Source organism: Callorhinus ursinus, unplaced genomic scaffold (assembly GCF_003265705.2).
Source record: "Callorhinus ursinus isolate GAN/ISIS: 27379988/994484 unplaced genomic scaffold, GSC_fseal_2.0 scaffold2, whole genome shotgun sequence".
In the NCBI taxonomy this organism is placed as follows: Eukaryota; Metazoa; Chordata; class Mammalia; order Carnivora; family Otariidae; genus Callorhinus; species Callorhinus ursinus.
The window spans coordinates 44,769,960-44,783,817 of NW_027397064.1; the positions used below are offsets into that span (position 1 = coordinate 44,769,960).

The 13,858-nt window shown below is 32.9% G+C and overlaps 1 protein-coding gene across 4 annotated transcripts in view; it reads left to right on the top strand.

Annotated features, from left to right (window-relative positions):
* The window catches only part of CALCRL (calcitonin receptor like receptor), a 102,649-nt gene that overhangs the window by 55,723 nt on the left and 33,068 nt on the right, over positions 1–13,858 (top strand). For all 4 annotated transcript variants that reach the window (XM_025848857.2, XM_073881501.1, XM_073881504.1 and 1 more), the window contains 7 exons: positions 1,720–1,810; positions 1,997–2,080; positions 3,311–3,403; positions 6,687–6,822; positions 9,780–9,890; positions 9,986–10,098; positions 11,482–11,573. In XM_025848857.2, coding sequence (XP_025704642.1) covers positions 3,350–3,403; positions 6,687–6,822; positions 9,780–9,890; positions 9,986–10,098; positions 11,482–11,573 — 506 coding nt within the window. In that variant the 5' untranslated portion in view covers positions 1,720–1,810; positions 1,997–2,080; positions 3,311–3,349. The remainder of the gene's footprint in view (positions 1–1,719; positions 1,811–1,996; positions 2,081–3,310; positions 3,404–6,686; positions 6,823–9,779; positions 9,891–9,985; positions 10,099–11,481; positions 11,574–13,858) is intronic.

Consider the following 13,858-nt stretch of genomic DNA (forward strand, 5'->3'; position numbering starts at 1 on the left):
TTGCGTATTTTATCTCTCTTTAGAATTATGGAAACTACTGTATCTCACAAGGTACCATGCAACTCATTTGTCAGTAAATAATTTAACAAGATCTGAAACAGATTTACAATGATTTACCTAACAGCTTTAGTCAGTTAATATCGAATGTATTTTAGCAAAGATAAATTTGGAATAAGCTAAATATAGAAAAGAGAACGACTTGCTGAATGAATATATTAGAGGGAGTATACAAAGAACCACCTCCATTATTGACCTTGAGAACATTTGGTGAAAGTGGCGATTCCTACCTAACTACCACTCACCACATGTGTCTGCTGGCAAGAAAATTGGATAGGTCCTTTTCCAGGTGGATGACTCAAATGACTTAGATCACCACCTGAAATGGTCATTGTTAGACTTCATGGAGAGTACAGGTGTCCACCAGGTGTTTCAAAAACTGCCACCCAAACTTGCTGCTGCATCCTTGATAAAACCAGGGCTATAGACCCGCCCCTTGATTAGGAGTGCTACAAGTTTACACAGTGCAAAAAACAACCTTGATACTAGTAACACATCTTCCACATCACTAAGAAATAGGGTAAAGCAGGGGGTTATAAAAGTGGAATTATTTGCATTGGTATTTAGTGAAATGAATAAAGTCTTCTTAAATTACAGGTGCCAGGATAATCTAGTAAACACTAAAAGGTATTTCACTAACATACTTTTTGGAACTCTGATTTTAAAGCCTCTGATTAGATAAGCAACACAAACAACTGCTAGTGTTGGGTGAAATGTTTTTCAAATATACTGGGTTTGGCAAAACTCCAAACATGTTTTTGAAGGACTTTTCCCTTCAGTTTTTGAGCCCAGGTACATATTATAGTTAGTTTAATCCTGACTCATGTGTAAATCATCAAAGCATTGTTGCATAAAAAAACCTATCTGATTTCCAAATAGAATAATATTTCTTTACATTCTTATTTGTATATTTAGTACAAAGAAATGTGAACTACCAATGCTTTAAGTTTGGCTTAACCTTTATAAAGACTTCCAAAGTCAGTAGAGTAAACTATTGTTTATTCAATACCCAAACAACCACAGAACTTGAAAAATAAATATTTTTCAGGACATTATTTTTTTAAGAAAGTAAAATTGCTGGTATAAGAACTTTTCTTTTCCAATTTTCATTGTCAGTGTAGATTACAACACTATCAAAGCCTTCAAAGAGAAGAAAGGGCAGTTGTTTAATATAGTTATGATTATTTTTTCTTGATTGTAAGTTTAAAATCCTAAAGTAGTTTATTGGTTTATTTTTTTTTTCATTCATTTACTCATTCATTTATACAGCCAATGTAAGTTAACTGCCAGTAACCAAAGAGACATGGATCAATCAGATATGTTTTCTGGCTTTGAGAATGGATATGTGTAACTAAGACTATTAACACACTCAAAGACGTTATTAAAAAAAGTCATTTTAAGGAAAATTAAACTGTAGTTTAAAATTTCAATATCTTAACCATCTTGGATGAATGGAAATTAATTTGTTTCCCCAAATAATGGAAAACAACAAATATTTGTGAAAAAATTCAAGTATTGTAAGCAAAAGAGATTTTTAAAGATTGGAATAGCTTAATAAAAATATTTTAATAGTGGTATTTTCTTTGAAAATTTCAATTTACCATGGAAATTTTGTTGGCTCATTGAAATAACATTAAATTATTACCTCAATCAACATTTCAGGTCATGACCCTTGGATTTAAGAAATTCTTCAAGACAACGTCCAATATGATCCGAGGGAAAATGTGATTTGAGTCTGGAGACAATTGTGTATGTAAGTATTGGAAAATTAAATTTTCTCGTGGTAAAATGTAATAAAAACTAAAATATCAATGCATTAATTACTAAATTGCAAAAACTCTGATTCATTGTTTTCCTTCTGTTACATGTTTTTTAATATCTAAAATTAATACATTTTTTGTATTAATTTTACTGATTTTTTGGTTATATATTTTTTTAGATCAACTAATAATAAAAACCCAGCTGATACAAGAGAAAACATTATTTGAAGATTGCTACAGTTAAAAAGAAAAGCTGTGTCTGGGTGAGTCATTGGTGAGGGCAAGCAATGATACAGATTCTATGTTCTAGAAATTGGTGTGCTCTCGTTGCATGTGATAATAAAAATAATAAGTATAATATGTGGAAATGGCTTTTATAATTCTTTGCCCCTAATATTGGCCCTATAATAAAAATCATGACAACTTTCTTAACAAAATTAAATCTAAGTTCATAGTTTTCTGGCAAATATCTATTGATCGGTTTTTAAAATCTCCCTTGCCTTGAAAAATACTTCTTACACATTCAGTTAAGTAAATACATTATGACTATACCATGATAATTTATATCTCATAAAAATACTGTCAGAGTAGGTTGCTCATTGGCCTTATAGTGAGTAAGCAAGTCCAGCAATGTTTGTCTCTAAGAATTAAGAAGTTAGGGGTATTGTTTTAGAGGCCATTTTCATTAGCTCAGAATTGTATCTACCTTCAGAAATATTTAACAGAAATACTTTATGTGGTATTGGCCATTTCCTGTAACTTTATTTTAATAACAGATGACTTAGGGAATCTCTTATCTCCTGATTAAATGATGAATTTTTATTAAATTATAAGGCCATTTTTATGACATATGGTTGTTGATTCTTAAGATACTGGCCTGAGAACAATTTTCCCCCTTAAATTATTGAAGAGTCAGAAAATTAAAAATGAGATTCATGTTTATAGGAAATAAAGGTGAGCTTTATAGGAAAATACACTATCAAAATTTGTGCTTGTATGTCCTTGTGAAGCTCTTTATTTTGATACTTTAATCATTTTATTCCAATTTTGGTAAAGGCAAAGAAAACAAGATGTTTTCTTATTACTTAAAAATATATATGTAAGAAGCTTTCCTGTTTGTAAGACTAAAATGTATTTAGGCTCTTTAGTACTTTAAGCCATAATGCTCTTAACATTTTTTTAAAGATTTTATTTATTTATTTGAGAGAGAGAGAGAGAGAACACAAGCAGGGGGAGGGGCAGAGGGAGAGGGAGAAGCAAACTCCCGCTGAGAGGCTGGATCCCAGGACCTTGGGATCACGACCTGAGCCAAAGGCAGATGCTTAACTGACTGAGCCACCCAAGCATCCAATGTTCTTAACATTTGCAATACATAAAACTATTAATCAAATCCTTAAAGCAAAATTATTGTATAGTTTTTAAAAATTTACCATTGAGTACCATCTATATTTCATAAATATTGATTAATTATATTTATTTCATTTTCTTTGCAGTTTGATTTATATTGTATAGCATATTTCATTTTGGGTTCAATGATGGAGAAAAAGTGCATCCTGTATTTACAGCTAATCTTGCCTTTTTTTATGGTAAGCATAAATTCCTCTAATAAAACTCTCTATTTATGATTATTTGTTTTAACTTCCAATAAACCTATAATTAATAAGGGTTAATAACAACAGAATGACATGCAGGTATTTGATGCATAAATTAAGTACATTTTTAATCCACAAAGCAATATTTTATTACCTTTTAGCGTACACTTTCAGGTTTTATTCAATGGGAGGCACTATAGGATGGTGAGGCAGTGGCAGTGGGGGTGGGATGACAGAGTGAGGAAGGTCAATGATAAAATGTAAAAGACACCAGAGAAAGGTAATTATCAGTTTGAAAGAAAAATGAAATGGCTCTGTATTGTAGTTATACCTAGTAGATTAAATATTTTCAGCCAGACCTGTTGATTCTGAGTTAGATCTATTTAAAAAGCAGATTCCAACCTGTTGGTTTTTCTCTCATTCTGCCAACTGATTGGTTTGTATTAATTGAAACCAAGCACTGTTTTAAATTAATTTCCTTACCCATTCATTCAAATAAGTATTAAGTGTCTGTTTTCTGACAGGCATTGATACTAAGCTTGGGGCAGGTGTGTCTGTGAGTGTGTGCACTCATGCATGCCCCTGCATGCACGTGCGGGGAATGTGAGGCTGAAGGTGGAAGGTAGACTAAGGATGAATACAAGCCTATTGCTGTACTGGAGGGGTCGTGTTCCTTATACATATCATGTTATCTTTATTTACAGATATATCTAGTTCACATTTTTCTCTGTCCCACATGAAAAGAGTGATGGTACTCTTATCTCATTATATGTATTAGAAACTGAGAGATGTAATCTCATCTAATTCTGTGCCAGCAAATAATCTTCCTGTGGTGTTTTCAAGCATAAAAAGATTCAAACAAAGAAACTCAAGAAAAATATAGAAAACCTAAATGGAAAAAAAAGCAAGACTACATTCCTGTCAGCATTTGTATTTGAAAACATTCTCCAGTCTAGGAGCAGTCCAAATCCTGAGCTTAGATGTTATCTTAGGTAAATAGACTAGAATTCAAGAAGCAGGACTCCTGTTTCTACAGCTCGCTTCCTCCACTGAGCGTGCCAATGAGCTGCACCTGCCAACTCTGGTTGCCTGCAGGTAATTCTGTATCAGATTACCAATCTGATTATTGTAATTTAAGGATTGTGACCATTTTTCTTGAATTCATCCAGACAGTGTGCAAATCTGAGTTTTTAAGAATAAAAATGATATTGGTTTTATGCAATTCTATAAACTTCCTGAGAACAGGAGAAAAATACTAATTTTCTTGATGCTGTAAATTTACATTTATTACAGCACAACTGCTTCATAAATCTTTATTAGGAAATTAAAACTAATCAAAGAATGAGAGAGAGGGTGAATGTTAAATGGTGGGCAGGCTATAGTGAAATTGAGTGGTGCCACACACTGAGGGAATATTACTATTTAGACTTTATTAAATACAAGTTTGGGCTAGAGAACAGAGAATCAAGAATAAGGGGACAAGGGAAATACAAATCAAAACCACAATGAGATACCACCTTATACCAGTTAGAATGGCTAAAATGAACAAGACAGGAAATAACAAATGTTGGCGAGGTTGTGGAGAAAGGGGAACCCTCTTACACTGTTGGTGGGAATGCAAGTTGGTGCAGCCACTTTGGAAAACAGTGTGGAGGTTCCTCAAAAATTTAAAAACAGAGCTACCCTATGACCCAGCAATTGCACTCCTGGGTATTTACCCCAAAGACACAGATGTAGTGAAAAGAAGGGACACCTGCACCTCAATGTTCATGGCAGCAATGTCCGCAATAGCCAAACTGTAGAAGGAGCCAAGATGTCCTTCAGCAGAAAAATGGATAAAGAAGATGTGGTTCATATATACAATGGAATATGACTTAACCATCAGAAAGGATGAATACCCACCATTTACATCAACGTGGATGGAACGCAAGGGTATTATGCTGAGTGAAATAAGTCAAGCAGAGACAGACAATTATCATATGGTTTCATTCATATGTGGAATATAAGAAATAGCAGAGGATCATAGGGGAAGGGAAGGAAAACTGAATGGGAAGAAATCAGAGAGGGAGACAAACCATGAGAGACTTTTGACTTTGGGAAAGAAACTGAGGGTTGCTGGAGGGGAGGTGGGTGGGGGGGATAGGGCAACTGGGTGATGGTCATTAAGGAGGGCATATGATATGATGAGCACTGGGTGTTATATGCAACTAATGAATCAACACTACATCAAAAACTAAAGATGTACTTATATGTTGGCTAATTGAATTTAAATTTTAAAAAAAGAATAAGGGGACAAAATAAAAGAAAATTACTGCTTATGGAAAATAATAGAAATAATGGAAAAGTGAAGAAGAAATAAGGTTGAAGAGAGGTTATACAGCTTCATGTTACAAAACAAACAAAAAGTCATGTAGATATTAAAACTGAAGTGAAGCTTAAAATAGTGCTACTAAACTGGAAGATCATAAATATATAGCTTGTCCAAAAACATTTATTGATGTGCGTTCAATGAAAATTCCATTTACCCACACCATAAATGAATATTCTCAATATTGTGATTATCAAAATATGGTGATAAAAATGACGACAATTTTGAATATTTGCCATGTGTCAGATACTTCCCCTCTGTTATCTTGATACTATTTTACCCCATTTTACAATAAGAAAGCAGAGGATTAAATATCTTGCCTATATTCACAGAGCAGGTGAAAAAGTAGAGGTGGACTTTGAGTACAGCCCTGTTTGTATTCCAGAACACATGTCGAGCCAGCTCCCACAGACTTCTGAGAACTGTCTATAGACTACACTTCCCAGAGCTGCCATTGGCAGCTGTTTGGGGGCACTTGAAATTAAACATGGAGGGGATATTTATTTATTTATTTATTTATTTATTTATTTATTTATTTATTTTTAAAGAAATTTATTTGTTTGACAGAGACAATGAGAGAGGGAACAGAAGCAGGGGGAGGGGCAGAGGGAGAAGCAGACTCCCCGCCGAGCAGGGAGCCCAATGCGGGGCTCAGTCCCAGGACCCTGGGATCATGACCCGAGCCGAAGGCAGACACTTAATCGACTGAGCCACCCACTTGCCCCCATGGTGGGGATATTTAAACCATGAAAATTGGCAAACACTTCAGATCAGGGATTTCCCCCACCAGAGCCAAATGACCATGTAGCATATCATTGCAGTGACTGTTTCCCACTGTGACAGAATGCCTCTGACGGACATTCTCACAATTCTGAAGTTGTTTCTTTTTTTTTTTTTTTAATCCCTTAGATTCTTGACATAGCAGAATCAGAAGAGAACATTGAAGGCTTAAGTCAGTTGGGTGTCTATACTAGAAATAAAATCATGACGGCTCAATATGAATGTTACCAAAAAATTATGCAAGACCCTATTCAACAAACAGAAGGTAAACATGACTTCTTAATTTTAAATGCATTTGATATATTTTTAAAAGAAAACTACTCCATTACATCATTTATGGGTTCCTTAGGTCCATTACTAAAAATGGGTTAATGAGAGACGATGGACTCTGAAAAACAAACTGAGGGTTCTAGACGGGAGGGGGGTGGGGGGATGGGTTAGCCTGGTGATGGGTATTAAAGAGGGCGCATTCTGCGTGGAGCACTGGGTGTTATGCACAAACAATGAATCATGGAACACTACATCAAAAACTAATGATGTAATGTATGGTGATTAACATAACAATAAAAATTAAGAAAATAAAATACTTAAGATTATAAAAAAATGGGTTAGTTGTTAGCTTTCCTGACATGTGTGCATTCTTAATTATATTTGAGCATTTTATGACATAACTTATCTTGCTTCTTTTAAAAAATTCTAATAAAGTATGTGTAACAGGAATATTTTTAGTAACATTTCTTATGGTACAAAGATATTTAAAATATCAAATGTGTGTCTTGAATTAAATTGGTGGCTGTTGATCTTCAGTTTATGTAATTCGTATTTCTTTTTTTCACAAGCTGCTTGATAGGAGTTTGCACAACAAAATTATAATTTTTTTGTATAATGTGCTTTGCATAATACATTTAGTAGCAATGCTAATGAAGTCTAAGTGCTTCTGTTTCTATTAAGATATTCTTTAGATATTTTTGTAACATTACTGAGGGACTGCTAAATGCCAGATGTCTGCCTTGATTCTGAAGATACACAGATGAGTAGCACAATTAAAGTTGCCAGATTTAACAAAAGCAAAATCAAAAATCAAAACCAAAACCAGGCCCTGTATTTTATCTGGCAACACTAAAGACAGGGTATATCTTCAAAATAGAAAATGCAAAACTCACAACAAAACATAGCAAAATGTAAAGACTTGATATTTATAAATTATCAGTGGAAACAAAGATCCTAAAATTCTTGGAAAAATATTGGATGGTATAATATATAATGTTTCTTATATAAACAAAATGTTAAAAGTAGGGTATTATTAATATTTATAACGGACAAAATTAACTTGCTTGTGAGGAAAAAAGTGATTTTTCCACACTGGGCAACTTTTAGAATCTTAACGAACAATTCTTCTTAATGAAGAATCTACTGAACAATATAATATGCTTATCTTTTGAGAAGTATTTACATATATCTATCCAAACATTTTTATTATGAGGAATTTATTCAGTTAAAAATATCTTTGAAATATACAGACAATGACAAACTATCTGATATTATGTCAATAGGGGCTAAATTATCAAGTACATGAATTGTATACAAATTCTGTGTTAATCCATCTGGCTTCTCACTTTATTCCATTAAAATCTAAGTGTTATAAGCTTAAAATGATTGAATTAAACCCTTCCAGATCATGTAGATATATGTAAAAATAGTCTTCAAATCTAATTGTCAAACAACAGGAATATCTTTATGAGATAATTTTGTGATAAAATAATTTTAGAATCACTGCATAATCAATCTTCCTGTTGGAGCTTCATAACAGACTTTGTAATTTTAAATAATCTAGAAAGTCTTGCAATAAAGAATGTCGTTATTTTAACTTTGTGCTTCCCTAATTTTTTTTTTTAAGATTTTATTTATTTATTTGACAGAGAGACACAGCGCAAGAGGGAACCCAAGCAGGAGGGTTGGGAGAGGGAGAAGCAGGCTTCCAATTGAGCAGGGAGCCCGATGTGGGGCTCCATCCCAGGACCCTGGGATCATGACCTGAGCCGAAGGCAGACGCTTAACTGACTGAGCCACCCAGGCACCCCGCAAATCTTTTGACCATAGAAACTCTTTTAATGGAATACCTATTCCTGTCTCGCTCAAATGCCATACAACACAGTTTGAAAGTTTCTGAACTTCCAATCTATCATACTGCCAGTGTTGTCATTAATTAGATAGAATCTTTTGGACCAGTGATAAGGACTTCTTTGAGATGCTTTCTATCAGGGAATTCTTCTCTGATAGGCCACAATATACATTTTATTTAGTAATATATGAATGCAGACTATTTAAGTAAGTGTTTGAAAAATCACAGGAGGAAAAAACTGAGATGATCTGAGTTCTTTTTTTAATTAGAATTATTTATAGTTTCAGGCCAGTAGAATTTTCCTACCCCCATGAAGGTTAGATTGATTCTGAGATTGTGGCACAAATCTGTTATAAATAATAAACATCTCATACAACAGTCAGGCAGATGCTTGCCTGACAAGGTGGAAAATTATTTTCTTTGATTATAGACTGTTACAACATTGGAACACTGGTCATTTTATTTCTCTATGCCTTTAAAAAAATTTATATTTTTTCATGTAAGAGGTACTTTCTCTTCAGGTTGGTAAAAGGAAACTGTGAGAATGTTAAACACTCTGTGTTTTGAAAAGTAAAGGAAGGCAAGTAAGAGCTAGAATTTGGTAGAGGGGTTTAAATACCTGTTAGGGTCAATGTAGTGAAATGGGAAATGTTGGAGTGTCCATTTTTTTTCCAGAAAATACTAACACCTTGCCCTAAGAACACAATTCCTAAGATAACACATTTTCTAAGATAACACATTTTCTAAATTCCCATATTTTTTAAAAATTTTAAGCGTAGGGACACTAACTACTACCTTTATGGTTAAGGACAACCAGCAAAGACTGTTTGATTTATTGAATGAATGGCTACCTTTGAGAATTGAAATTAAAGTTAAACTTTTAAATATACTCTTATAGATATTTCTAAATTGAATTTTGCAGTTATTCCAATAATACTTGGTGAAAAATTTAAGTAATAGCTATAGCTTTTATAAGATGTCTTCATTTTCAGTCAGTGGTCTGTATTTCACGTCAGTATGAACCCACCAGTAAGACTTTACATCTTCAGGTATTATTACTAGAGGGACTAGTAATCACGGATGTTTACTCTCCCCTTCAGGCATTTACTGCAACAGAACCTGGGATGGGTGGTTATGCTGGAATGATGTTGCTGCGGGAACTGAGTCAATACAGCACTGCCCTGATTACTTTCAAGACTTCGACCCATCAGGTAAAAGCAGAAATGTATATACAGATCTGCTTGATATTAAATAAACCCTAAGTTAACTAAGTTACCATTTTCTTCTTTCCTTTTTAATTTTAAAGAAAAAGTTACAAAGATCTGTGACCAAGATGGAAACTGGTTTAGACATCCAGAAAGCAACCGAACATGGACAAATTATACCCAGTGTAATGTTAACACACAGGAGAAAGTGAAGGTATGGAATACATATAAATGGAAATGTAATTGATACTCTTTAAAAAGTTAGTTGCTGATACGGTATTGGAGAAAATTTGCTTTGTGTTCTATTCTATTGTAAAGTCTTTTCATAATATACTTTGAGAAAAACAACGGAGAAAAATCTTTGTGGAAATAATCATTCATTCTGTCATGACGTTGAGGAAGCAATCGTGTTAGGTAATACTGTATTTACAAGTCAATGTGTCAGTATTGGAGTTTCAAATTTCCCAAAGAAAACATACTTTAAAAGTATAAGAAAAGGGAACATTTCATTGGTATTGGAATTTTGAGAACTAAGTTCAGGAATTGTGCTCAAGTAAACAAGGGAAGCCCAGCAGGGTTTAAATAGCTCTCTCTGTCCCTCAACAGAAGGCTGTCCTTCCGACTGGCTGCTAGGTTATTCTTGCTCACATTCCCACTTTTAGACCATACATTAAAGTCAAGGTTAGTCACAGTTTGTCACAACAATTAAGCTTTTATAGAAAGTGCCTGCATATGTTTGCACATGAGGGACACAGAAGAAGTTTGTCAGTGATTGAAACTGAGTCCTGAAATCTGATTTCCACTTCCTGCTCTTTACCAGCTAGATGCCCGCAGGCAAGCTATAACCCCTCTCTGCCTCAGTTCCCTTGTGTATAAAATGAAGATAACAATAAACCCACTCTCAAGGTTTTCATAGGGATTGACTTAATACAAGAAAAAACCTTAGAAAACTACAGGCATAGAATAAGCACTTGGTAACTGTCAGCTATCATTATAATTATAAATCATGTATTCTTTGCTTATTCAGAGAAAGGTTTAAAGAGAATTATAAAAATACACAATAAAATAAGTTACAAATAGATGGAATACAGAAAAATAAAAAAATCAAAGCAGATCAGAGACTCCTATAATTACTATATTGAGATTTGTCTTAGAGTTTCAAATTCTCAAGGGAAAAAGAAAAACCCAGTAGGAAAGAAAGCCTTATCTAAAGAAAACACACAAAAATAATTACATAGCATTTGATTTAATGTGCACAAAGTGATAGAGTGAAAATTGTCGATATCTTCCAAAACATAAAATGCTAGTTTCATATATTACACAACCTAGATCAATAAAATTATTCCTTCCTATCATATGACTTCTAATTTCTTAAATAAAAAGGGCATACAATTTATAAATTTTGCTGTCACTTGATAAATTTGCATATACTCTTCATTCCAGATGTATTCAAATATCTAATGCAAGCTAAATGGTAAGGCTATCAGAGCACATATTTTTAAAAATACAGTTTATTCTATTGATTTGAGCTTATACAGATGGAGGATTATATTACTGATATGAGCCTTACTTGTTTTTTTATCCACACAAATTGTAGACTGCACTGAATTTGTTCTACCTGACTATAATTGGACATGGATTATCTATTGCTTCACTGCTTATCTCGCTTGGCATATTCTTTTATTTCAAGTAAGTACATGTAAAATATTTTTTAATTTACAAGTTGTCATTGGTGAATGCAGTGCCATGTGCATGTTTATGTCATGTGCTGATAAAATATATGAAATATAGACGACATAACATTTAAAATAAATTGAATGTTTAAAATAATTTGAAATATATTGAACTTATCTTGATTTTGTAAAATATATAGAGCAGAGATTGGTGAAAATCTGAAACCCAACTTTACAAAATTAGTAGACATATAAAAACAAAATCATGTGTGAGAAGAGAGCGAAAATCATTATGTAAATCCATCTGTATTTGTTTTAGAAACTGTCAAATATTATAGGCTTTCTTAATTGAATTTTCAACTTCTAGGCCAATTTTTGTGCCAGTATACATGGTACATTACAGAAACTGGTATTTTGTGTGAATAATGGCAATGGAATTTGATATATATTATTAAATCTAATAATGTAAATATATTATGGTTAGATTACTTTTCCTTGTTTGGGAGGTCATCACTAATATAGTTAACTTATATTTTGAATTTTACTTGAAATATACTTCCTTTTTTTGGGAGGGAGAGTCAACTCCAATTTCTTGATTTAACCAATCAACAAGTGATGTTTTAAATTAATGGGAAGGAAATTCCAAAACGTGCATACAATATTTTACTCATTAACATGGTTTTCATAATTTTGATCACCACCAATAATTATAGAATGCAGTGTGAAGAGTGAGTAGCTGTACATTGTATCTTCATTACGATTGTCATTATCTCCCTCCTCTTCCTCTGCCACTTCTTTCTTCTTCAACAATTGTCTTGGAACATTAGCAGCTTCAGAATCAGCTAGAGTAGTAGTACATCACAATAATCCAAACCCAGAAATTATCAGGCAGCTGGATGTTAGATACATATGTAACTAGAGAACCAGCTTTGGCCCACAGTCCATCAGATATTCAGAGTATATTGAATAATATATGAACCAAACAACGATTGTCTCTCATGGCTTCAAAATCACAGGATCTAGAGATTGCATCAGAATTGCTGTTTTTGGAAACCTGTGCCTTTTTAAACATCTTCAAGATCAGTTACTTTGAGGAATCCACATAAATACTTTTTAATGGCACTTTTGATTTATAACATTATCTAGGCACCATTAGAAAGTGACTTTAAAAAACTCCCCTCTGAATACAGCTAATTAAGCATTTGTATACATTTTTATATTTGACATGTTTTCTTTAGTAAATTATGTAAAAATGTATCAAAGTCAGTTGAAAAGAATTTTTATCCTAAAATATGGAAAACATTTCTTAAGGAATTAAATTTACTGTACTATATTTTGCAACAAGTTATCAAAAGTTTCTTGCTCAAAACAAATTGCCAGTTCTCAGTCAATGCCTTTATAATTAGTTATGTCATATCAGTTGCTTATATATAACTTAATAAAACTTCATGACTTTACTCTTAAATATATTCTCTCCTTACACAAGATTTTTAAATGAATACTGTCTCTGGAGTAGGAAAAACTTTATTATGATTGTATAATAGATTAAAAATATCTGCTCTAAAAAATAGAAAATAAACCATTTTCCAAAGTAATAATTTTTATTTATTTATTTCTTAATTTTTTAAAAGATTTCAATTATTTATTTGAGAGAGAGAGTGAGAGAGAGAGAGAGAAAGAAAGCATGAGCAGGGGGAGGGGCAGAGGGAGAGGGAGAAGCAGACTCCCAGCTGAGCAGGGAGCCCACAGGACTCTGGGATCATGACCTGAGCTGAAGGCAGATGCTTAACCGACTGAGCCACTCAGGCACCCAAAGTGAAAATTTTTAAATAAAGTCCTCTGGTCCACAGTGATATATAATTTATGCTAACTGACAAAGTGAAGCAATGTTGCTGATGCTAACAAACTTATTGGTAAAATAGGGCAATGAAAATTAGTTAATATTTAGTGACTTTAAAAACACAAAATGAAATTAAAATTTCAAGTCTCATTTAGTATAATAAAATGACTAAACAGTTTCACAAGGATATAGTTCATTTCTTTTCTTATTCATGAAGACAGAATCTTTACAATTTAAAAATACAAAATTGTCTAAATTTGAAAATAGAACTCTCTTGGCTCTTAGAACTAAATAATGCAATTAACTGTCATTAAATTTATGCAGTACTCCTAGAACTCAGATTTTTAGTTCATGAAAATTACGTATCTACTGCACTGTACATACCATACAAAAACACAGAGAGAATGAATTTATTTATTTATTTATTTATTTTTAAGATTTTATTTATTTATTTTATTTGA